Source organism: Ziziphus jujuba, chromosome 4 (genome assembly GCF_031755915.1).
Source record: "Ziziphus jujuba cultivar Dongzao chromosome 4, ASM3175591v1".
Classification (NCBI taxonomy): Eukaryota; Viridiplantae; Streptophyta; class Magnoliopsida; order Rosales; family Rhamnaceae; genus Ziziphus; species Ziziphus jujuba.
This window is the reverse complement of record NC_083382.1, coordinates 24,542,555-24,567,051: the sequence shown is the minus strand read 5'-3', so window position 1 is coordinate 24,567,051 and position 24,497 is coordinate 24,542,555. Positions and strand designations below refer to the sequence as shown.

Genomic DNA, 24,497 nt, shown 5'->3' with positions numbered 1-24,497 from the left:
AAGTTACTATTCCATGGAATGATTTTAGGAGGCTAGTATCTCTAGAGTAAAGAAGTTGAAAAAGGTAGTAGTTTCTCAAGAAGTTAAGAAGGTTACAACTTTTTGGCCACTTCTTACTGAAGTAGGTCGCTGGTATAAAATGAGAATATAGGTTCATTGGTCTCGTTATCAAGCATAGACCTTTCAACCACTTACCAAGGCTTAGAATAGAATATTCCAAAGGCAACAAATGACTATTAGGAGAGCTGAAGAAGAAAAATCTTTATGGCATAAGATAATAAAGGAATAGTTTTGATAATCAGTTTAAAGAATTTGAAAAAGAACATAGTCAAGGCAAGTACTTCAAGTGCTAAAAAGCCATACAAAAGCATGTTAATTGTTCTAAAAGCAATTAAGAAGAATGATCAACCGATTAACAGTAATAATTTTACTGTCAATTCAAGTGTAAACGCGTTGAAGATTAAATTTGATTCTCTACATCAGATTGAGTTATTGCATCTTTTATATTTCCTAACAAATGTTATAGAAAGGAATGTAGAACATGCTGGGGCAACAATATAGAGTTTGTTAAACTAGCTGAGGATGTAGAGCCAAACACATTTGAAGCTTCAAAAGTAAAGTTGGATTATTGTAAGCCTAAGAAGATTATCAAGTCGGCTGCAAAAATGGCTTAATACTTTAACCCATTTTTGTTGTACATTTTATTGGGCAACCAATAAATAGAGTTCTTAGCAATAATGGTGCAGTAGTGAATATTTTGCCAACTATGATACTATCAAAGTTGGGTAAAGGAGAGCAAGATCACATCCCAACTGAGTTGACAGTTAATAACTTCATAGAAGGAATTACCAAAACTAGGCAAGTTGTTCATATTGATTTGAGAATAAAGGGCAAGATACTCATAGCAGCTTTCTTTGTGGTTGAATCAAAATATCACTATAATGCTTTGCTTGACCGAGATCGGATTCATGCTAGTTTGTGTGTTCCTTCATCTTTGTGTCAGACTCTTTGGTTTTAGAATAGTGAAAAGATGGAAATAGTTCAGGCTGATAACTAACCATTCTTAGTTACTACGAATGTCATACAAGCTCGTTATTGTGAAAAAGGATATAAAGCTTATCTAGTTTTGTAGAAATTCAAAGATGGACTATCCAACTAGTGTAACGACTTTGAAGAATGCTAAGATACTTTGTAACATTATGGAAGATAAATGTGAAGAATTATGTGGGCACACATTCACATATGTACCTGAACTAATGAAAATGGGTGCTCATAAGTATACACCAAAAAGAAAGGAAAAGATGAAAGCAATCCACACAACCATCAAAAAGCTGGTTGCATATTTATCCAAAAAGAAGTTGAAGTTGGTTACAAATGTTGATAAAGTAGTAGGAGTAGATTTTAAAATATAGCTGGATACTTTTTAATCAACACAGTTAAGTTAGATGATGCTAAGGTCAAGGTCCAAGACCCATTAATTCATGTAAACTTTGGGTATCGAAGCGAATTTGGGGCAAACTTTATGCCCTAAATCAGGGTTGGGGAATAAGAACCCCTCTCTGAACCTTCTTCAATATGTGTATATATATATATATATATATATTATATTTTTTATTTTCCTAATCACTAAATGAATGAATATAAGTGTATGTTGTGAGAGATGTCATCATTTACAATGCTTTGACCGAATGAATAAGGATCACTTGATAGATATTTTGATTGAGGAAGGGAATCAATCTAGGAGCCTAAGTAATTACATAGCTTTTATAATCTAGCTTGCCTAAGAATTTACATGCAAAAATAAAGAATGAATGCCACATTTTCATGTAACCACATCTTAAGTGAAACAAAATTAAAATTAAGAAGCTGTCTAAGTTCTCTAATAGGAGACACCCTATTGTCTTAGTTGCTTGTACTTACAAGTCATAAAAGCAATAAAAAGGATTTGAAAATTTTTATTGAGTTTGATTGAATTGTTTGCATAATAAAATGTATGTTATTATTGATTGAATTATTTGCTTTAGTGTTTTCTTAGAGATAGGTGCATGAACGCATAATAATTTTAGAGTAATGTTCACGTGCTATTGAATTTACACTATGATATTTTTTAAGGTAAATTATGATCGAAGCTAATATTATTGTAATATGTTATTAGTAGTTAAAGATAATAAGCTCTTTAGGGAGCTATGTAAAAAACGAGAGCATGATAAAAGGGCAAGTAAAAGTAGTCGTACATTCTTGTGCATTTGACAGTTTGATGTATACTCAAGATTGCCAACTACCGAATATTTTTTTCAGTTTTATGTGTGTTTTGATAAATACTTGAGTAGCCTTGATTATGTGTATTAAGAAATAACCATGTTGTTTTAAGATCAGCACACCACTACTTTAATGTAGTGGGGTTTTATAAGCTGATTATGGTGGTTGTATAAATGATTAAAAGTTCAATACTAGAAATGTTATTTATTATGGTAGTATAAGCAATTTTATGAAAAGTGTTCGACAAACACTTATAGTCATTGATTATAGAGGCAGTGTATGTGGTGTGTTTGGAGATAATGATACATGTTTTTAGGTGCACTTTTGTTATATGCCCAATAATGTTATTTTATGGTAATTCAGAAGCTGTATTATTTTGTTGAGAGTCTCATTTTATTGTGTACACATCTATTACAACATGGTGGCAAATCTAAAGTATAACCTATAGACTTATTTGAGGAGCATTTGTTCTATACAGGATTATGGAGCAGTTGAGACCGTCATGGCTCAAAAGGAGTTTTGTAATCTACAATAATGTCCATATTGTATGTTTTATATAATTAAGTATTGCCTTATGAGCAATACATGTATATATCTGGATCATTATTATGAGATGTTTATTACACATATTGTTGCTTCTTGTATTACAATGTTTGTTTAAGACTATTAGTCTATATGTATATATATGTTGATCCACAAGTACCATGGTAAATCTATAATACCTAGTTTCAGTATGCTGTTGTATCATGTCTGACGTGATATGCTCAAATGAAATGATGTTGTGTGGTTATAACAAAAGAACTTATGCATTGAATATTGTCAATAAAAAGAGATTAAGGGGGTCAATTATGTTATGACCCTCTTAGAGTTATCTACCGGAACCCTAGGATAACCTTGATTAGAGAAACCTTACTGGAAATTTTATGGAAAATCTGGTAGCATTTCCTTTGTCAATTGGACTTCCTTAAGTATTCCCTATACAAAAAACTCACTTCAAAAACATACGTTTGCCTTATTTTTTCCACTTTATGGTGAATTTTCATAAATTTGTAAGATTTCGATTAATAGTGTAAAAATATAAAATATAAATTATGAATCATAAATATCTTTGTATGCGTCAAGACCTCTTTTGGAGTTCCCACCAGAACTTTAGGATGGCCCCGACTTTTCCACGAGTTTAACTCAGCACAAGGAGCACATTCTTATAAATTCATAGCCGTCCACACCTCCCGCTTACTATAATTTTACAAATTTAACAGCGCTCCATAAATATACTAGCTTATAAATATAAATAAAAAGATAGTAATAATAATATAAACCATCACAAGTCTATAATATATCTAGCAATATGGAGTACAACCATAGCAATATTCATAATGATAATAATAATGAAAATAAATGAAACAACCTGGGTTCAAGACCTTAAACCGTACAACCTACATTTTTGTCTAAGAAATATAAATATACAAGTTTATGCCGTTAAAAAACAATAAATAGTAAGATATCTTTAAGTAAAATAATTAAAATGAACATGTAGAAACAATACTTTAATTTGAATAATTGAGGTCATAACAATAATTTCGATAATATCACCACTATCTAGAATTGACATAAATACATATGTTTTTATATATAATAAATATGAATATGCATACAGTCCTTCTAAGGTTCTAAATAACATGCCCGTAGTCTAATATATCTTCTCGATGGCTAATCCAGATTTCTATTATCGGTATCATATGAACTTCCTCACTACTTAACTAGGTTACATACACACTGTTATACCATATGATGTAAAAGTGCATAGTCCCAAAATATCAACCACTCGTAGATGTACTACTATTACAAGTATAGTCAAGGGTGGTAACCTATTATGGCCATCCAACTTTCTGATCTTGTAGGTAGTAGAAATACAATAATAAACCACTCATAAGCATAGTCCATATCTAATTATCTGAAGGTCACTGCCAGGGTACTATGTGGTAAACCTTATTACAAAATATATTGAAAAGACACCTGATGCACCATACGAATATTCCAATGCTATCAAGTGATAGTTGGTGTCCCAGACACCACTTTATAGAAAAAGGAAGGAGAAAAGAAACCTATACGCAGCCCCTTTAGTTTCCTGAAGACGCTAGTACCAGATAATCTACCATCTTATGGCTAAGAGGAGAGTGGCTAATATCGTCACTATAAGACACCTACCTACTATTGCTCACCTTAGTTTTCTTAAGATAGTTAAATATAACCTATCATCCTTTGGCTATGATAAGGGTGGTTATTACTATTACTGCAAAATACCTACCTATCTTCACTTGCCACCACGCATAAAGGATAATTATATATATATATATATATATATAACTTACACGCTGAAACCGATCACATGTATATCAAGAATATCGGTACTATATAGTGCATATTTAAACCAATTAGTACAAATACAATAGCATCAATTTTTCATAATTACATTTTAAAACCATGAACAGGTTTTTTAAATAAATAAATAAGAATAATAAGAATTTAAACATAATGAATAATTTTACATATTCCATAAAAGTAAACGTTCTATTCATTTAAATATTACCCAAAAATCAATAACCAATAATAAAAATTTTGAAAATCCAAATATAATTTTAAGAAAATATATCACATTAAAATCATCTTAATATTAAATATTTTTATAACCTTCAATTCTTTTAAATCAACATAAATAAATAAATACTAAACAAATAATCTTACAAAATCATATACACGTATTTATTTATATACACATACATATATATATATATATATAAGGGAACATGTTCTAAAAATATGATTACTTTACCAAATCTAAAATCTGTGGTAAGTGTTTTCACAACTCAAACATAATTTAGAAAATGACATACCACTCATATTTATATGACTTACACATATACACACATACACATATTTATCATCAAAATAAGACACTGAAGCATTTAAAAAGAAACCGTCTAAATAATACCTTTATAGTTTTTCAATTAACCCAAATAAATAATTTAGCATTTAATTATGCCCGAATTACTTTAGGAAGAAAATGAAACCACTCTCAATTGAATCTCATAAAATAATCACTAATATGTATAATAAATATACTTATAAGAATATATTAAAATACATTTGCACATTCTATTAATTTGAACAATAATTTCCATCATTGCACTTTAATAATCTAGGCAGAAAAAATGGTAACATATTAAAATGCTTCTTTGACAGTATAAATCCCTCAAAATCTATTACTACACATATAAGCAAATACTTGGATAAATTTAATTAAGCGTAAACCAAAAAAAATAAATTTTACAAAACTATGGATCGGCATTTAAAATAAATCTAATCAATGAATATAATTTTCCCATTCATCATGTACTAATCTATTTTGTACATGTTATTGAAACCAAAAAAGTTTGCTTAAAAGATTTTCTAAAAGCTTTACTTATGATTTATTAGATTTACAAGATTTTAGTAAATTGCATTTGTATTGCATAAGTGCTTCTCATGTCAATTACTTTATTGTTTTGTTATACTGGATAATGAATATTTTATATAAGTGTCTAAAACATATTCACTGAATATTTGTATTCACCCTTCCTTTCCTAACTTTTGTAGGTTGTACTTGAGGTTTAACGGTTGGCCTAAGTTAAAAGTGAAATGGATGGACTGGAATTTTAAAGGTTAAGCTGGGTTATGCTGGGTTTGGAAGTGCTTTTGTGTAGATTCTAATTATGCATTTGGACCTAATTGTTCAATTTGGACTTGGTAATGCTTTAAATGATTTAAACCGATAATTTGATCAGATTAATTTTGGAAATTGTTTTTTAATGGATATTTTTGGATTGCAAATTAATCTTATGGTTAAGGAATTTGATGATTTGATGGAAAGTGTTCCTATGAAGCAAGTCTTCTTAAAGGTTTGGTCGCTTAATTACGTTAGGGTAACTAACGTTATCGCTAGCAACACCTTTGGAAGGTCAAGGTACGTCACATATGGTAAAGATTTGATATTTATACCTTTATAGTAAAAAAAAAAAAATTAAAAGGACAAAAGTGTATGGTACTTAACTCAATAGAGATGTTATTTAGAAACAATCTTTCACATAAAATTAAATGTCGACGATACCATTCTATGATAGAGAAGGTGTAGTCAACAGTAGTTTAGCATGAAGTCTAGAACTAGAGATGAGTACTATAGATGAAGGCAAAAAATCTCATTTGTAAATGAATGAAACTGAAGTTGGAGCTTACATCTTAACTTAGACATTTTGGTACATATCAGCAACTTCAAGCTCATTAGTGTCCCAGCTAAAAAAACTCAATATTTTTCAATAAATAGCAACTTTGCAATTATAAATTCACTAGCTAAAGAAATCTAGAAAAATTTTCTTCAATCCATTTATCTGTTACCTTTGCACCTCTCAATATCAGGTTTTTGAGATACTTACTACTATTGATATCGATGTTGTTACATGGATCTTCCTTCCTCGTAATATCAAATTGAAAACATTCAAGGTTTCACTATTAAATGTAAACTTTTTCTAGCTATTCTCAATTTTTTAAAACAAAAATTTTTAGACTAGCTATCTCTAATCATACAAATATTTGTTACCTTTGCACCTCTCAATATCAGGTTTTTGAGATACTTACTACTATTGATATCGATGTTGTTACATGGATCTTCCTTCCTCGTAATATCAAATTGAAAACATTCAAGGTTTCACTATTAAATGTAAACTTTTTCTAGCTATTCTCAATTTTTTAAAACAAAAATTTTTAGACTAGCTATCTCTAAGCATACAAATATTTGTTAATTTTTCACACCTATCCAGCCTGAAAGTCTCAATTAAGAAACATGCTATTGAAACTACTCATTAATATTTATGCTCTTAAACTTTAAGAATCTAATAAGCTTTAAAGAGACAAGATTGAATGATAGTTTGGAAATTTTTTCTAAGTTGTCATAAATTATCATCGACTGTGAAAAATATTCAAGACTAACCTGTGGATCGATGCTAACATTCAATAAATCCAGCAAGGATCCAATCCTACATGCTTGAGTTTATGACCACACAAGCTAATAGTTTTCAACCAAGTGCACCAGCTGATACTAATATCCTCAAACAATGGACAACTCAAAACTGAATTCAAATTGGTATCCTCCAAATTCTATCTAAACCTTTTGATCTTCACCTCGAGACACATTCAGTGGAAAATATAGCATTCGGCAAAGTAGTTTAGCAATAAAATATTGGATTCTATTTTCCAAATAGAAGTCACCATTTTGATTTAGCTTTTTGATTTTGTTGTCCAACGAAAGTCTACCATCTTAGAAACATAAACATCACTACTTGAACCCACAAAACTCAACCTCAGAAAACAAGTTGTATCATCACTAATATCAATACTACTTGTACATACTACTATGGAAGTCAAAAGACTTGGCCTCAAATTCAATGAAAAGTGATTTCATTTGTACTGATGGAATCGAAGCTTTTTTAGGTTTTCTTGAAGGATAAGAAATCAAAAACGAGTACATTTTGGATTTACATGCAGAGAAAAACCTCTCAAAAGCAAAGCTTAAATGGGTTGCATCCTCCATAGAAAGGAAGGAAATGATTGTGATGATTGATATAGAAAACTCTTTGTAATGACCAAAAAGAAGAAACACTACTCTTTGATAGAAAAATTATAACAATCTTATTGATATTCGATAGATAATTTTTGCAATACAATCCTCTCCTTAAATACTCACATAAGATTACCAAGAATAAGAATAACATGTTACAAAATCAAAGCAAGACTACTTAACATTCAGCAAACAAACCTAAATAACAGAGAAGGAAAACTATAGAGAAAATATGCTTTATAGAATTTTAAGAATATTTTCCATATAGAGGTGAGGTTCATTACATTCCATCCCCCTTAATAACAAGCCTTCTCCCTCAAAGCTTAAACCAGAAAACTTTTGCTGCAACTTTAATATATCTTTTGGCAAAGTTTCAATATTTACAGTACCCTTTAGGCCTTCTTCACTTCTGCCATCAAAAACATTATTATGGAAGTATTAGTAATGTGTTAAAAGGTCCTATATGGATGTATTAGTAATGTGCTAAAAGGTCCTACTCATTATACTTGCTAAAATAAAATTTTATTGTGCCGTTTAGGGTGCTTCTCCATATATACCATCTACCTTCAGCCTAAAATTTCATTTTTAGATTTTTAAAATTTGCCATTTAGTCCTCTAATGTTTATCATCAATACTTTAAAACCATTCCTAATATTGTGATGCCCAGTGTGGGTGAGTGCAGAGCATTTGCAGGCTACCTAGTATGCAGTCCTACATCGTCTGAGTGTAGATCAGAAGATGGTTCAAATGTAATAATAATTACTTTCATAACCCCGAGGCCTTTTCAGAGCAGTTGGCTTCATCGAAAGAACTCCAAAGTTAAGCATGCTCAGGAAAGAGTAATCCTATGATAGGTCTGAGCAACAAACCACATACCGAGTATGATAGCTAAATTGGAGATAATATCAGCAAAGAGTGACAAGTCATCCAGTGAAAATAAGGTGTTATAAATGGTATCAAAGTTTGTATCAGGCCAGAAATGTGTGGGCGAGAACATTGGACTCCAAGGGGATTGGATTGTGGCGACCAGTGTGGGTAGGTGCAGGGCATTGGTAGGCTATCTAGTGTTTAATCCCACATCACCCGAGTGTAGATCAAAGGACTCTTATAATGGGGAGGCCTTTTCAGAACAGTTGGTTTCAAGGTTCAAAAAAACTTCGAAGTTAAGTGTGCTCAGAGAACAATAATCCTAAAATGGGTGCACTCTTGGGAAGCTCTGAACAAAAAATCTCATAACGAGTGCGGTGGCTAAATTACAGATAATATCAGTAAAGAGTGACAGGTCCACAAATGAAGGTGGAGTGTTACAAATATTGCACAACAATGGACTTGTTTGAGTTACCTTATGTCTTAATCATGTTATGTCATCAACTCAAAAAGTTTAACGTGCTCAAGCAAGAGCAATCCTAAAATGGGTGATCTTCTGGGAAGTTCTAAATAAAAAACCTTATACTACGTGTTGTGGCTAAATTGGGACAATATCGATATACTCAAGCGAGAGTAATCTTAGGATAGGTGACTTCTTGGGATGCTTTGAACAAAAAATCCCATAGCGAGTGCGATAGTTAAATGGGGAACAATATCTACTGAGAGTGATAAGTGTGCCTAGGATGGGTGACGTCCTAGAAAGCTCTGAACAAAAAATCTCATATCGAGTGCTGTGGTTAAACTGGGGACAATTTGTCAAAGAGTGACAAGTCTACCAGTGAAAGCGGTTGTTACACATATTGCCCAACAATGGTAACTTGTCTAACTTTCCTTATGTCTTAATCATGTTATGACATCAATGCAAAACTTTTTCCAACACAGATCTATTGAAGTAATTTCTTAACCTTTAAACCATTTAAATGCTTTTCCTTCTAAATGAATTGATGCCAAATTTAGTAATTTGCCATCTCATTCTCCACTCACTTGGATTGTCTCCCTCAAGAGCAGGAAAGTTAAGTCATGAGAATTGTGTTGAGATAGCACTCACCATAGATTGTTTGCGAGTTAACCGCACACCTGAATTTTTCGATGACTCTGCCTATTAATTCACCTTTGAAGCCAACTAATCATATTTGAGATTCATAGCAGTCACCAATCGAGCCAACTCCTTCAATGAAGCAAGTGTCTTATCTGAGTTTTCCTTGAAGTATTTCACCATTTCATCCATATGCTTTGCCTTTTGTGCTCTAGTTCGATCCGCCATCTCAATGGTAGCAAAGGCTAGATTGATGCTCTGATACCAAATGTAATGATCAAATAAATAAATAAATAAAAGAAGAAACACTACACTTTGACAGAAAATTATAACAATCTTACTGTTATTCTATCGATGATTTTTGCAATACAATCCTCTAGTTTTTAGAAAATATGGTTTTTGAATTTGTCTAATTTGACACTTAATGGACTACGCTGAGGTTTTCTAACTTAACGAGATCTAGTTTGAGCCCATAACTATCTGTAATAAACATGCCCGAGCCCCTGAAGTTGATCGTCCGCTTCAAACCATATGAATTTTTCATAGCTGTCCCAACCAACTTCCTAGGATAGTCTCAAAACACTTCTCCAGCGGCTTCATTGTTTGCTGGTTTGCCATTCTCAGCGTCTAGAACTATAAAATATAGTCAGAACATCGGCTTACCAATCACCTACGTTGTCTCCTCTCTATGGTCTCTCCTAGACTCTTGTTCGAGTCTATTTCTCCACCCCACAATAATTTGGGTCATCAAATTGTCCTTGTTTTAGGGCCTAGGACTAGCTACTTGAATAGAGCAAGGATTATAGTTATATTCCCTATATTTACAAGCAATACAAATTATAACATCTTATATTATCTTTAGATAAGATTTAGATAAGAACAATTAGTTGTGAATCTTAACTTCGGCTCATTAATATGTAAGTTTGTATTGCCTATAAATATAGGTGTTATCATTTGGAATTGAATAGGAAGACCCAAAACAAAAACAAAAGAAGACTTGAGATAAATAAAAGTTTAAGAAGTTTGATAGTCTTCCTCATATATTTGGGAAATATCTCCCTCGCATTTCAAACAGATTGGGGATAAAGTGTAACATGTATGATAGTTAAAGTAGTACTAAGTGTATCACATGCAACACTGGTTTAAACTACATGTATTTTTACACGTTAGAACAACTAGAAAACATTATGCTCTCAGAGAGAATTTGGTGCATTAAATATATTTGCCCTGTTAGAACCAAATCACGCAACCATAATCAAATCTAGAGAAAAGAAACTACAAGGACATATTAAAACGCAGTTCCCTCCCTATGAACAGAGGTTAACACAGTAATTATAAGAAAATAAATTCAATAAAGCATTATAAGAAAATAAATTCAATAAAGTGAACCAAGGTCTGAAATCCAAGATTGGATGAAAAATCATCTCCATACATTTCCATAAATCTTCATCGAATGAAATTAAGGAATCCTCCAAAGAGACCACTAGAAAGAGTTCCATTAGAAGATAATCATAAAGGTCTCTTTAAATGAACACTAAAGATTACAAAAATTTCAGTCTAAACCCTCTTTTTTCTAGACAATGGAGGTTTCTTGCCATCGGTTGATGTAGTCTTCGTTGTAGGGTGTGGGAGCAGCCCACGAAGGGTGGCCAAAACACCTAACCCCATGAAAGGAGAGTAAGCCATTATCATCTTATCTGATGCCTTTCCGGACCATAGCAGTTCTGATAGTATAGGAACCTGATAACAAAATTTTACAAAAAAAGAAGTTTTTATTAGAATTGTAATTTCTTGCAAGTTGATTGAAATATGCAGAGAACTGCAAGAAGAGGAATCTTTCCATTACCCATTTCTTGACATCCGATACAATTATTTGTACCATCTAGAAAACTACTGAAAACAAAATGTCATAATTACCAATTATTCGTGCTATGAATCAACATATGAGGCAATCCTTAGTTGCAGCAAGACTTCTTTTAACAGCAATGTCTAGATTCAAAGATTTCATTTTTAAATTCCCACATCAAAATTGGCACCTCTCTAACCTATCAAACTCACCCTCTAATCCGACAATTTGATCTACTCAATGTCGAGTTGGAAATTAAAAGAACCAAGTATGAAAAGAGACAAGAAAACAAAGTAATTACAATGGAAGAAAGTAGAAAAAGCAAAACCAAAAAATCATACTCGTGCACCTATTTTCACTGTGTGTTTCCATATGATAACGGTCGACAAGGGACATAGTGCTTAGTGAGTTAGAGTCCCATGAATCCTTGCATAGTAGTCACTCTCAGTAAATGAAAATGCCAACAATAAAAATAACCAACAAGAAAAGCCGCATTAAACTTATTATGGAATAAGAAAACTTTACCATGGTAGATATGACAGAGACGCCGTACATCAAGCAGGTGGTTTTGAACCAAGATTTGGATCCCAAAATGCCATACAGATTGAGAAGAGCAAGAGGCCACTGAAAGAGGAGTTGAAGCCAAACCATCCCGACAAAGAAATGAGGTGTGTTAGTAAAGAAATAATCCCCAAACTCGCTGGTGTACCAGTTCTTCAGGTCAATCAGGAAGTTGGGGAAGATACTGGGAGGCAAACAAATCTGCGAGTCGATCAATGGTGCCCCTACCACAATTACAACAAGGAACAAGAAGATGGTGGCATCTATGAGCTTCACCACAGCACCCATTTTGGCAGTTCAATAGCTTCTGTGACTTGCTCTGTTTTTGGGCAATGCAAGGAATACCGAGATGAATGATGGGAACCAGACTATGATCACAGATGGAATCAGATGGGATCTCGGGGAATTTCTACTTGGAGAAAGTTGACTGCCAAAACTACATGTTTTATTTTATTAGGAAAACTACCAGTCATTTTGAAACAATCTTTGGCTTTCTCTCTCTCCTTTTTTCTATTTTTCAAGTGAAAAATACTGTCCCACGTTCATAAAATAAATTTAGTCATACAATAATAAAGCAACCAATATTTAATGGGTTCGGTCAAATTTTAAATGCATAAACTTAATCTTGAAATCGGGACTGAGCTGGAATAGATATACCTTTACATTAGACTTCTTAAGAGTTAAGACAACCAGCCTGTTTAATAAATGCCATGTGATTAGATTATAGTAATGTAGTTGGGTGCTGTTCCTCCTCGAGCACGTGAAGTGGCTTCAGACACTTGCAATTAAAAAACAAAGACAGATCGAGGTAAGAGTGATCAACAGCAATATATTCGAAGAAAAGAAACTCAAAATCTCAAACCATGGATATACTTTCAAGATTGGAATAAACAATCTCTAGCTTCTACCAGTACTACAATTCCAACTAGCTCAGCGGTTTATAAGGGCCCACAATGAATCCAATTAACAAAATCCACCATTTGATCAGAAGAACAAGTTTCACCAATAGATGAAACCTAGGATTAAAGAGGGAAAAAAAAAAAAAAAAAAAATTGAGTTCCAAAGTTATTTGTCAAGCCCTCTTTTTCCTAGCCAATGAGGGTCTGTTGCCATCGGCTGATGTAGTTTTGGCAGAGTAAGGTAGCAAACCACGCAGTGTAGCCAAAACACCTGACCCCATGAAAGGAAAGTACATCATTAACAGCTTATCCGATGCCTTGCCTGACCATACCAGTTCTGATAATATAGGAACCTGAAAAAAAATTTACAAGTTCAAGACCATGAAGAACAATATCGACTATTATAACTTCTAAGACATTTGACCATTGAAAACTTTGATAACACGTAGTTCTGAAAGTACATATAGACCATAGACTCAATTCATAAAATGCAAACCGAAAAAAAAAGGAAAGAAAGAAGAAGAAACTGTCTAGAATAATCTTGGCTAATTTCTTATAAGCAATGTTTAAATTCAAGGTTCTCGACACCAAAATTCCTCCATAATCTATGAGACCCACCCACCTACTAATTTCGACAACTAGATAAAGCTCTGAATGTTGACTACAAAGAACCAAGTACAGATCTATCTCTAGTGTGTGTCTGATAGCATGCTATTAGCTCATAAAGACCAAAAAGCTTGCTGGGTTTTCCATTGAATCCTTTTAAATGTCGAAATTTCTAACCAACCAACAAGAAAATACAGTTGGAAATTCAAGAGAAAGAAAGAACCTTTACCATGGTAGATATGAGAGAGACGCCGTACATCAAACAGGTGGTCTTGAACCAAGACTTGGCACCCAACATCCCATACAGATTGAGAAGAGCAAGGGGCCACTGAAACACAAGTTCAAGCCAAACGATCCCCACCACGAAACGAGGCTTCTGGGTAATTAGATAATCGCCATACTCGGTTGCATACCAATTCTTCAGGTCAACCAGGAAGTCGGGGAAGACAGTGGGAGGTAGAAACATCTGCGAGTCGATCAATGGCGCAGCTAAAGCAATTACGATGAAGAAGACAAAGAGTACGGCGTCTATGAGCTTCACCGCAGCACCCATTTTCGAGGGGTTCAAAATAGCTTCCACTTTCTAAACGCTTTGCTCTGTTTGTACTGTTATGGAGCTTTGCTCTGTTCTAGTGCGAGAATATTGGGGGTTTCAGACGGGTGATTGGAACAAGGATTCTCAATTCTGATCGGAAATGGAATTAAAGATTGTATATTTTTAGAAGTTGGAACGTTGACTGAAAAATATGAAAAAAAAAAAAATTAAAAAAAAAAAAATATATATATATATATATAGATATATATTAAAAAATAAAATAAAAAAGCCTACATGTCTTTTCACTTGATGAATGGAGAAAAACTACTGCCTCTATTAATTGCTAATGGTGACTTCAAAACAGTGCTGCCTTTTGCTTTTCTTCCAGTGAACAACTATAAAAGAGATGAAAATTTGGATACTGAAGAAGCAACCGTGATATTTTTGATGGGTTTATTTATCGAATTTCAGAAAAAAATAAATAAAATGTAAAAGTAACAGCTTTTTTCTCTTCTTCTTCTTTTTTTTTTTTTTTTTTTTTTTTTTTTTATGAAATGTGGATGCATGAATTTGGTGTTTTAGTTTATAGTTATAACGTGGGGTACTATAATATAAAACAATACTATGCAGCACAACTTCTAAGTGAATATTTTAAACAATTTACCATACAATATAAACTAACTTACGCAAAGCATTTTTAACAATTTGTATCTCATAAAACTTGGTTGATGAAGAGGTAAATGTTCTTCAAATATATATATATATATATATATTAGATGAGGTCAATGAAGAGGCTATAGAAGTGGCAGCAAACCTCTATTCCCAATAAGGCATAATGGCGTTTCCATATAACACAGCATTTAATTATAATGTGTTTATTAAATCAAAATTTTGTTCCTGAAATGTATCTTTCTTCAATAGAATAATTTAAGCTTTAAACTAAGAGACATTAATTTCTTAGCTTACTTTGTATGTAATTGGTACTTAAAGAACTCCACCATTGGAACTTTGTCGTTGAACACTTGTTCTAACATTTCACTACTTTTGTTACCCAGGAGAGTGGTTGTGATGCCAAGTCCTCTTTGTAGGCTTTTTGCCTTCGGATTTTGGTTTATAAAACAATTACTTCAGCAAACAAAAATAATAATAATAATGATAATGATAATACTAATAATAATAATTAAGCTTTTAACTTGAGAATCACAAAGAATAATGGAACTGTATGATACAAATTAAGTGCTTCTAGACATATACATATGAAATTGGATTTGAATCAAACTATCAAGCCCTCTTTTTTCTAGCCAATGAAGGTTTCTTGCCATCGGTTGGTATAGTCTTGGCAAAGTGTGGTAGCAGCAACCCACGCAGTGTGGCCAAAACACCTAATCCCATGAAAGGAAAATACATCGTTAACAGCTTATCCGACGCCTTGCCTGACCATACCAGTTCTGATAACATAGGTACCTGAAAAAAAAAATTGTACTAGTTTTAAAAATATGAAGAATCTAAATTCTAGTTCTGAAACCATATATGATGTTGATATGTTGATTGACCAAAAGCATCTAATAAATTGGATCTAGATTAACAAGTTTTCCATAAACTCAATTTTAAACGCTAATAAATTCAAGATGTTGATTAAAATAACCGAGTACAGATCTACATATGGCCATTGTGAGTGATGGCATGCTATCAGCTCAATACATAATGCCCAAAAACGTTAGTGAGTTTTCCATCAATGCTTTTCAAGGTCAAAGTTTTCTAGCCAACCAACCAGAAAATACAGTTTGAATTGAGCTAGAGCAAAAAAAAAAAAAAAGAAACCTTACCATGGTAGATATAACAGAGACGCCGTACATTAAGCAGGTGGTTTGAACCAAGATTTGGCAATCAAAACCGCATATATTGAGAAGCGCAAGAGGCCATTGAAACACAAGTTCAAGCCAAAAGATCCCAACAACAAAGTGAGGCTTCTGGTTAATAAGATAATCGCCAAACTCTGTGGCACACCAGTTCTTCAGGTCAACCAGGAAGTTGGGGAAGAGACTTGGAGGTAGACATGTCTGCGAGCCGATCAATGAAGCCGCTACTGCAATTACAGTGAAGAACAGGAAGAGAATTGCATCTATGAGCTCACCAAAAGCACCCATTTTTGGGGGCCTTCAGTAGCTCGGCCTTCTAAGCTTTGCTGTATATGTTTTGGGACTTAAAACTATGATAAAAACCATAAATATAGAAAAACGGAATATTTTAAGTTGGAACTTTGACTTAAAAAAAAAAAAAAGGCGCAATGATAGAGATGAAAATTTAGACATTGAAGAAGCAACCAAAAAAGAAAGAGTAAAATTTCAGTTAGCCATATGCATACATGTATGACACAATAACTTGAAACAATACCATGCGGTACATCTTGTAAATTATTTTTAAACAGTTTGCTATAATGTAACCTATGAAGAAAATCATTTTTAACAACTTGTAAGCATCTAATCGAACTCAACTATCACAAAACTTGGTTAAAAAGAATTCGCATATATATATGAAGCATTAACGCTTTTGAGGATAACACATATATACCAGTTTATAAAATTACCAAATTCTGTTCCTGAAAAATATTTACGTTCAACATACTAATTTTAAGCTGCAAATTTCAGAACCGCAAAGAATTAACAGATATATTATATGATACAAAGTGGTCATAGACATATTATATGGATATTGGAATTAAATTAAATTCTCTTTTTCTTAGGTAATGGAGGTCTCTTGCTGGAACTAGCAGTCTTAATGGTAAAGAGCCTCATCGTGAACCCACGCAGGATGGCTAAAACTCCGAAACCCAAGAATGCATGGTACATCATAAACATCTTCTCAGTTGCCTTCCCAGAACCCATCATTTCTACAATTATGGGAATCTGAAAGAATAGCACAAAAACACATTTGAAATAATTCTCACCCAAAAAACACAAAGAAAGAAAAAAGAAAAGAATTAATGAAGTTAAAAGTTGGAGCTAAGAAAAAAGAGACTCATATTATTTTACATTGGCAGTAAAGGCAGAGACACCATAGCATAAACAGGTAGTGTTGTACCAAGGCTTGGAAGCCAAAATGCCATAAAGATTGACAAGAGCTAGAGGCCATTGAAGAAGAAGCTCGACCCAGATGATACCCACGAAGAAATCCGGTTTCTCTGCCACCAGGTAGTCACCGAATTCGTTTGTATACCATTGAGTGGCGTCCAAGAGGAGGTCAGGATAGAAGGTGTGAGAGTGAGGGAGACATATCTGAGCGTCTATCAATGGCGTTAAGATTGCGATAGAGAGGAAGAAGGAGAAGAGCAACGCATCTATAAGATTAATCACAATCCCCATTATTATTTTTGTGTGTTTGTTTTTCTAGAAAATGGAAAATACAGAGAGTTAGTGCTGAGGCTGAGACAGCAAAAACAGGATCTCATTACTGGAACGTTGAAAATTCAACAAGGCCGCAATTTATAATAGAAATTCCAGGATTTGACTTTTTGACTCGCTCCCTCACTCGTTAATATATAACTATATTTTAACCCTTTGATTATACTGCATTTCCATTTTACCCCTCGAACTACAAAACTTCTTACATTATTTTATGTATGAATGATTATTGTTTGTGCCAGTTTCATCCAACCATACAGCCTAATAAATTGCACAAAATTTACCATTCAAAAGTAAAATAAAAATAAAATAAAATAATTCCTAAACAAGTTTTTTCTTTTTTCTTTTTTTTTTTTTTGACTTAACTCCTAAACAAAGTTAATTACATGAATTATGTTTGTGTAAATTAAATTTCATTAAATTTATCATAATCAAATTTAATTGGCTGAAAAGTATTAATCCATGAGAGAATATTAGAGGTTTTTTTTATTTTTTTTTTATTACAGGAGAATATAAGAGGTTTTGAAATATATACAACAAAATGCAAAAAATTGTACGGTTAAAGAGGATAAAATATCGATATCCCTTAAAATAAAAACTATTTTTCCCTTCATTTATTTTTTGCCTATTTTAGTAAAATTTAAATATAAAATTTTACATTCTTTTTTTTTTTTTTTTTATTTGGACGAAAAAATTTTACACTGATGAATATGTAATATACAAATATTTATATGGAGCGGGCGGTTTCAGCCCATGACCGCCCCGGCCCAAGTTGGCTGAACTTGCAGAATTGAATCGATGAATAAGAAATTATTTTGCAAAGAAAATAAAAAAAGGAAAAAAAAAATTTCCAAAAGGAGGAAAGAGGAAGGAGAAGGATGAGCAGCGAGACGAGACCAGTGCCAAGAAGAGAGAGTCCATGGGGGATGCCAGAGGGAGATCATCGCCAACCCAAGGCCCATCGTTGCAATGACCGAGCTGAGGATGTCATCCAAGTATGACCCTTTTTCCACAATACCCCCAAATACCAACCTCCCTCTTTGCCTTTGCTTTTCATTCTATATGTTCCTCCAACTTCGCTTCTTTTCTTGGGTATGCATTAGCAAATGGGTGCAAAATTATGTTTATGGAACTGGGTTTGTTTTGTTTATTTGTTCTAGTTGTATTGTTCAGTTATTTGTTTAGTTATAGTACTTTTAATGGTGGTTGTTGGTTTTTGTAGGTAAAAGGAGTGAATGGAAGTGAATTTATGCTGAAACCATCTTAACCTTAAATGGTTAATTAACTTTTAATTTAAGAGATTTCATGCTTGTGCTTTATATTACTGAAATTTTGGTGTGAGTGAGGGGATCAAGAAGGCATTTATTTTAATACCAAAGAAAAATCTAAACTGAAAAGGTGAAAGCTTCTTGTTCAGACAATACATAAATAATATTTATTGAAGCTTGCTATTGCAGTTTTCTTGGATATCTATAACATGTTGGAAATTAGAAATTGAATATGATTATTGGTCCCTAATTATTTGACGAGTACGGGAGGATAAGTAAGAATGTGAAAGCATTGCTGATTTAATTTGCGAGGAAGATGTAGTTCTTGATGTTTGTTTGGGGAGTTGAGGAAAGAAGTTCACCTCATTTATAATTAGGTTGTTTTTGTTCTTATATGTGCTATCATTCTGTTAGTTACAGTCGGAATCATGATTTGGCTTGATTGTCATGATACTTGTTTGATCATAAGATGAGGGAAGTATTACATTGACTCTAAGCACTTTTCGATTTGTTGGTTTCCTTCCACTCTTTTTAATGTATGTTTGGAAGAGTAAATAAATTCTTTATCTGCTTTTTAAGAATATTAAAATTACTCAGCCAAATGTGGTTTGCGTAGCATCTGGTGAAATTATATTGAAAATGCTTGAGCTTGACTAATAGGCCCCATTTGGGAAGTTTCAAAATTAGTGGGAATTTGAAATTACCTGGGAAAATGAAATTTTTGTGTTTGGATGGCTTTTGGAAGGAGGAAGTTATGGGCCCCAGGGGAAACTCAATCTCACAATATTTTTCAATTCCTTAGCAGTTTAACGGTGCTTCCATTTAGATTGAACTCTTTACAAAATTCTAGTAGGTTTTGATAATATGTGTTTTTTCTTGCTATTATTGTGAGTTGATTATTTATTTAACTTTTTGTGTAGGCTTGTTTTGAAGGAAACCCATTTAAGACAGTTCCGGGACCTTTTAAGCTCTTCTGGCAATGCATGCGTTCTAAACCTGGGTATGTTTAAGCTTTAAAATGATTTTTCAGCATATAGTAAATTTATTTATGTTCCAAGAGTTTTCGTATATTAATTCATACAACTTTCAAAGCAGACATTAAATTATGAGCTATTCTTCTTGTAGTAATTGTTCTTCCCGGTACTTTTTGTTTGGGGTCTTTTAAGCTATAAGTGCTGAGGCCTGTCATTTGAAGGATCTTCAACTTATCTTGATCTGTAATTTTCTTTAACTTCTAAGACAGCGTGACATACATCATTTACTATTGCTTCTGTCAGTTTATAAAGTTCATGAGTTTGTTGTGCAGGGAGGAACCAACAGAGCCATATACGTATTTGCAGCTGGATCCCCCGAAGAGAGAAGTGAAGCTTGAGTAAAACCCCCTGAAAAAGTGCATTGAGTGCAATTTTTCATTTGTTTAGTCGTTATGAAACTGAAATTTTTAGCACTTGCCGTTGGTTGTCCATCTAGTATCTTCTGGTTTTGACTCCCAGTTTTGAAGAGTATTTATGGACCATTGACTAAAAATATTTGCTATGATATGATCTTTCAAGATTTATGGCAATATGTCGAGAGTATGCATATGGAATTGGAAGAAAAACTCAAAGGGCTTTTCCTTTCATCTTTGAACTTTTTTTCTACAATTGCTGAGCAACACAATGTTATTCATGTATGTAGAATTGGAGACGTGGGCTATCCGCCTCTGCCTTTCTCCAATAAAGTCAAGAAGTAAAAAAGAAAAAAACTCTTATTTGCAACTGACTGACATCTCCAGCTACCGAACAGCTTTGAGTCACTTTCTGGGGAAATAGAGAGGTTGTGTCATGTACAAAATAACACTTTTTAGAAATCGATGATAGGCTCTCCAAGGGTGAGATTTCGCTCCACGGTCCATGGCAGATCAAAGAGCCTTGCCGTGATGAATTTGAATATCTTATTCACGTTTATGTTGTAGGTTGCACTAGAGAAAAATAGCGTCGCATTGAGGGCCCTAGCCAACGTTCTTGCCTGTAATACATTAACATAAAAAATAAAATAATTATGTTAGAGAAAACATGATATATTTATCTAATATGGATTGTTGGGTATCCTTGATTCAAATTAAATGTTACTTTTGTTTTGGCGGTTGTTAAGTTAGGCTGTTAGACAGCTCATTAATCTACTTGATATAGGTGGTTGAACAAAGTCTTTTAGATATTTATGCCACAAAATAACTCAGCTCCATCCTTTCCTTAAATACATGTTAAAATGGGTTGTTTAGGGTCATTGATTAGTCTCTTGAATAGTGAATCTCACATGGGATACTATGTTTTCTTTTCTACTTTTTTTTTTTTTTTTTTTTTCCTTCTTTAAAACCTTCCAGCACGATGATCGGGCAACCTCCAGGGTAAGATATTATGTGTGTGACTGGGAAGCTTCTTTTTTAAATTGAGAGGTCGGCATTTGCGGCCAATCAGAAACATTGCACAAAAAAACTAGTTCATAGAAAGTCAATGAGCATGTAACATCAATGAGAGGGAGATGAGAGATCCTTCTACGTGAAGCATTGACTAGGATGCCTTTTATGTTTCCAAGTTATGTTCATCTTTATCCGTGTTAATTCTAGAATACATTTTCCATTATTCTAATCTTGGACTTAGACACGTTTTATTAATTACTACACAAAATTTTGGTACAACTGATTTCTGGCCAAACAGAATTTGAATATTCAATGCATGCCAGATTGATAACATTCTCCATTGTTTTATCAACCTCAGAATCAATGCTATCTTTTCTTTCTTTCTTTAATTCTATTTTCAACGACTTGAAATCTGATATATGGGAATATTAGAATATACAAGTAATAAATTTTAGAAAATTTGGTAAAAATGGTATTTTTCTGGTTAGAGATTTGAAAATGTACCTCACTTGCGATCGTCCATTGCAAATCTATAGGGAGTTGAATGAAATCATCGAACTTTGTTCCAACTATAATAGGAATTGCCGTCTACAAAACAAAATCAATCATAGAAGAAAACATCATTTTGAGGAAAAGCCTAATATTGAATTAAAGAATGAGATATTCGGATCAAATTCTTGAAAATAATGAAACATTACGGTTGGGATTGGTAAATCAAAAATAAAATACGTTTTATTGCACGCCTAAATTTCATTGGCTTGAAGAAAATGTGATGCATTTTACATGAGAGAAAATGCAATGCAATACCTGATTCCATTTCCTTGCTTCTTGATACCATCTTATGACACTGCAATTACAAAATAAATTCCTTAAAACATTTTGTAATCGGGTTAAAGAAAACCCAAATTAAATTTAGAACAACTAAACACAATTAAGCCAAAAAAAATGATAATCAAAAATATTCCATACCTATTTAAGGTACACCGACTTGTTAGATCAAACATGAAGAGAACCGCCACAGAATCCTTACAAGCAACTGGGATATGATCCTTCGATTTCTCATCACCTACAAACCCACATTCCAAATTCATTCAATAAATCAATTATGTTAAAGGCATTGACAAAAAGAAAAGCAATATCAAAATTTGTTCTTTTTTCCCCAAAAAAAAAAAAAAAAAAAATGAAAAGTGTTTGATAAAAGTCTTCTGAGAGATCAAATGAAAATGCAATGAAATTTTGAATGAAGAAATAAACAAAGCATGGATAGATTACCTTCAACTTCCCAAATGCTATAAGAAATTCGTGCACCTTTAACAAGTAATGTCTTACCAATGGAACTTAATCCTTTTCCTTCTACCCTTCCCTGTTCTTCCTCACCACCTACATATTTTACCTTTCACCCAAACACCAACGAAACATCAAAAATTTTAATCCCAAAATTCAAAATTCCCGACCAAATTAAGTTCAAAATTATTTAATGGAATACCAACCATAAAACTAGTTTTTCCAGTATGGGCATCCCCCAAGAGAGTGATCTTCAAAGAAACCAAATCGGAGTCTACTTCATTGTTAATCGACGCCGACGTCGGGGCTGGTGCGACATTGATAACATCTTTACTCGATGAAGAAGAACTCTCATTGGCTATAGACGGAGAAGCCGACGACGACGATGGAGGCGATGACGGAGAAGCCGGAGTCATCATGATGGCATGCGGCAACATACGGTAACGAACGGTCTTGCCTAAACAAGACATGAATACACGGTCCAGAAGGCGTCGAATGCATCGCCGGAGAACCAAGACCCGCCGCTGGAATCTTCGTCTCAGGCTGAACTGAACCATGTTTTCTTTTCTTTTTTTTTTAATATTTTGTTTTTGGGGGAGAGCGGAAGGGTTTGATGGGAAATCAGTGTGTATAAATGGACGGCCACAAGTGAAAGTATGTGGTATTTTTGGCCATGGAAATGGAAGCTCAAGCTTCTATTGCTCTCTCTCTCTCTCTCTCTCTCTTGTATTTTTTTTTTTCTTTTTTTTAACAAAATGGAAAAAAGCTGGTATGGTGGTATTTTTAGAAACGAATTTATTTTTATTTTTTATTATTATTTTTTGTTTGTTCAGTTACAACTGCTTTTTTAATTTTTTTCCAATAAATCTGACTAATTAAGCGGGAGATTTGACCGGTAATTGGGACAATTTTCCAAGGAGTCCAAATTGACGGCTTTTTTACGTTTCTTTTTCTTGCCCTTTCCATTTGTCATCCCTCAAGGTTTTTCTATGTTTGGTTCGGAATTTTCTTTTTCTCTTTTTCTTTTTCTTTTTTTTTTTGTTTTGTTTTGTTTTTAATTGATGGAGATTTTGTATCTTATAGAAATTAATGATTGAGCCTCTTGAATTATGTCAATGTGTTCTAGAATAAAATTATTTATTATAAATTCACACTTCGATCAATTTCTAATTCAATTTGAATTGGATAAGCAAATGCACACGGCCTGGGCCGATTTAACAGCTTGTTGGTTAATGCAATAATTGTCCTCAAATATGAAATTTTAACATTTTATAGACTTCTATTTGAAATTTACTTATTTACTTATTTGCTTCATTTATCCATATTATTTATGTTAAAACAATTATTTTTTTATAAAAAACAATTATTGTCCAATGGAACAAAAAATTTCAAATACCTAAATCACAAATGTATATTATTAATAACATTTTTTATATAGAATTGTATATGTAAAAGCAATTTACAATAATTGTTAGAATTTAGATATTCAGACTATTAAATTTTCTTATTACAAAAAAAATTATACATTAAATTTTTTCCCTAAAAAGTAGTTAATCATTTTAGTTATATAATTTTTCCTTTTTAAAAAATTCCTCCATAACATAAGCAAATATAGTGCCAAAAAAAAAAGAGAGAGAGAGAAGAAGAAGAAGTATATTTAATTAGGATTATGTATGATATTCTCATAAAATAATATATTTAAGATCACTAAATTTATTTACAACTTTTACCTGACAACTGATTTTGGTACTTGCCAAAGAAAAAAAAAAAAACAAAAAAACTGATTTGGTAGTAATTTATTAGGTATTTATAATTAATAGCTTGTTT

At 32.8% G+C, this 24,497-nt stretch overlaps 6 protein-coding genes across 9 annotated transcripts; 1 reads left to right on the top strand and 5 right to left on the bottom strand.

The window, feature by feature from the left end:
* Positions 1-11,204: 11,204 nt before the first annotated feature.
* LOC112491398 (uncharacterized) lies at positions 11,205-13,077 on the bottom strand. 4 transcript variants are annotated; one of them, XM_048472669.2, is made up of 3 exons: positions 12,937-13,077; positions 12,244-12,715; positions 11,205-11,612 (listed from the first exon to the last, which is right to left on the bottom strand). In XM_048472669.2, exons 2-3 carry the CDS (start codon positions 12,565-12,567, stop codon positions 11,430-11,432), a joined length of 507 nt encoding a protein of 168 aa, XP_048328626.2. In that variant the 5' UTR covers positions 12,568-12,715; positions 12,937-13,077; the 3' UTR covers positions 11,205-11,429. The 4 variants fall into 4 exon arrangements, with proteins under 4 accessions (XP_048328626.2, XP_048328627.2, XP_048328628.2 ...); XM_048472670.2 differs by having other exon boundaries at positions 12,244-12,706; XM_048472671.2 differs by having other exon boundaries at positions 12,244-12,598.
* Positions 13,078-13,117: 40 nt separating this feature from the next.
* Positions 13,118-14,521, bottom strand: LOC112491236 (uncharacterized). The gene is made up of 2 exons (XM_048472672.2): positions 14,014-14,521; positions 13,118-13,531 (listed from the first exon to the last, which is right to left on the bottom strand). Exons 1-2 carry the CDS (start codon positions 14,335-14,337, stop codon positions 13,352-13,354), a joined length of 504 nt encoding a protein of 167 aa, XP_048328629.1. The 5' UTR covers positions 14,338-14,521; the 3' UTR covers positions 13,118-13,351.
* A 948-nt stretch (positions 14,522-15,469) lies between these two features.
* On the bottom strand, positions 15,470-16,481 carry LOC125418268 (uncharacterized). The gene is made up of 2 exons (XM_060816631.1): positions 16,146-16,481; positions 15,470-15,783 (listed from the first exon to the last, which is right to left on the bottom strand). The coding sequence occupies exons 1-2, from the start codon at positions 16,464-16,466 to the stop codon at positions 15,601-15,603; spliced, it is 504 nt and encodes a 167-aa protein (XP_060672614.1). The 5' UTR covers positions 16,467-16,481; the 3' UTR covers positions 15,470-15,600.
* Positions 16,482-17,040: 559 nt separating this feature from the next.
* On the bottom strand, positions 17,041-17,749 carry LOC107417078 (uncharacterized). Its single transcript, XM_016025633.4, has 2 exons — positions 17,352-17,749; positions 17,041-17,225 (listed from the first exon to the last, which is right to left on the bottom strand). Exons 1-2 carry the CDS (start codon positions 17,679-17,681, stop codon positions 17,043-17,045), a joined length of 513 nt encoding a protein of 170 aa, XP_015881119.3. The 5' UTR covers positions 17,682-17,749; the 3' UTR covers positions 17,041-17,042.
* A 785-nt stretch (positions 17,750-18,534) lies between these two features.
* On the top strand, positions 18,535-20,609 carry LOC107417081 (uncharacterized). Its single transcript, XM_016025639.4, has 3 exons — positions 18,535-18,715; positions 19,909-19,988; positions 20,295-20,609. Exons 1-3 carry the CDS (start codon positions 18,599-18,601, stop codon positions 20,362-20,364), a joined length of 267 nt encoding a protein of 88 aa, XP_015881125.1. The 5' UTR covers positions 18,535-18,598; the 3' UTR covers positions 20,365-20,609.
* Positions 20,577-23,432, bottom strand: LOC107417080 (septum-promoting GTP-binding protein 1). Its single transcript, XM_048472379.2, has 6 exons — positions 22,877-23,432; positions 22,659-22,779; positions 22,356-22,452; positions 22,194-22,233; positions 21,891-21,974; positions 20,577-20,995 (listed from the first exon to the last, which is right to left on the bottom strand). Exons 1-6 carry the CDS (start codon positions 23,225-23,227, stop codon positions 20,831-20,833), a joined length of 858 nt encoding a protein of 285 aa, XP_048328336.2. The 5' UTR covers positions 23,228-23,432; the 3' UTR covers positions 20,577-20,830.
* Positions 23,433-24,497: the final 1,065 nt, after the last annotated feature.

What these genes read in the sequence shown, in the direction of transcription:
- LOC112491398 (XM_048472669.2), bottom strand. Translation starts at nt 12,567, where the DNA reads ATGGGTGCTGTGGTGAAGCTCATAGATGCCACCATCTTCTTGTTCCTT. An exon ending in TCTCTGTCATATCTACCATG is followed by an intron (nt 11,613 to 12,243) that starts GTAAAGTTTTCT and finishes TTTTGTTATCAG; the next exon opens with GTTCCTATACTATCAGAACT.
- LOC112491236 (XM_048472672.2), bottom strand. Translation starts at nt 14,337, where the DNA reads ATGGGTGCTGCGGTGAAGCTCATAGACGCCGTACTCTTTGTCTTCTTC. An exon ending in TCTCTCTCATATCTACCATG is followed by an intron (nt 13,532 to 14,013) that starts GTAAAGGTTCTT and finishes ATTTTTTTTCAG; the next exon opens with GTTCCTATATTATCAGAACT.
- LOC125418268 (XM_060816631.1), bottom strand. Translation starts at nt 16,466, where the DNA reads ATGGGTGCTTTTGGTGAGCTCATAGATGCAATTCTCTTCCTGTTCTTC. An exon ending in TCTCTGTTATATCTACCATG is followed by an intron (nt 15,784 to 16,145) that starts GTAAGGTTTCTT and finishes TTTTTTTTTCAG; the next exon opens with GTACCTATGTTATCAGAACT.
- LOC107417078 (XM_016025633.4), bottom strand. Translation starts at nt 17,681, where the DNA reads ATGGGGATTGTGATTAATCTTATAGATGCGTTGCTCTTCTCCTTCTTC. An exon ending in TCTCTGCCTTTACTGCCAAT is followed by an intron (nt 17,226 to 17,351) that starts GTAAAATAATAT and finishes CTATTCTTTCAG; the next exon opens with ATTCCCATAATTGTAGAAAT.
- LOC107417081 (XM_016025639.4), top strand. Translation starts at nt 18,599, where the DNA reads ATGAGCAGCGAGACGAGACCAGTGCCAAGAAGAGAGAGTCCATGGGGG. An exon ending in GAGCTGAGGATGTCATCCAA is followed by an intron (nt 18,716 to 19,908) that starts GTATGACCCTTT and finishes CTTTTTGTGTAG; the next exon opens with GCTTGTTTTGAAGGAAACCC. An exon ending in TGCATGCGTTCTAAACCTGG is followed by an intron (nt 19,989 to 20,294) that starts GTATGTTTAAGC and finishes TTTGTTGTGCAG; the next exon opens with GGAGGAACCAACAGAGCCAT.
- LOC107417080 (XM_048472379.2), bottom strand. Translation starts at nt 23,227, where the DNA reads ATGGTTCAGTTCAGCCTGAGACGAAGATTCCAGCGGCGGGTCTTGGTT. An exon ending in CTGGAAAAACTAGTTTTATG is followed by an intron (nt 22,780 to 22,876) that starts GTTGGTATTCCA and finishes TTTGGGTGAAAG; the next exon opens with GTAAAATATGTAGGTGGTGA. An exon ending in TAGCATTTGGGAAGTTGAAG is followed by an intron (nt 22,453 to 22,658) that starts GTAATCTATCCA and finishes GTGGGTTTGTAG; the next exon opens with GTGATGAGAAATCGAAGGAT.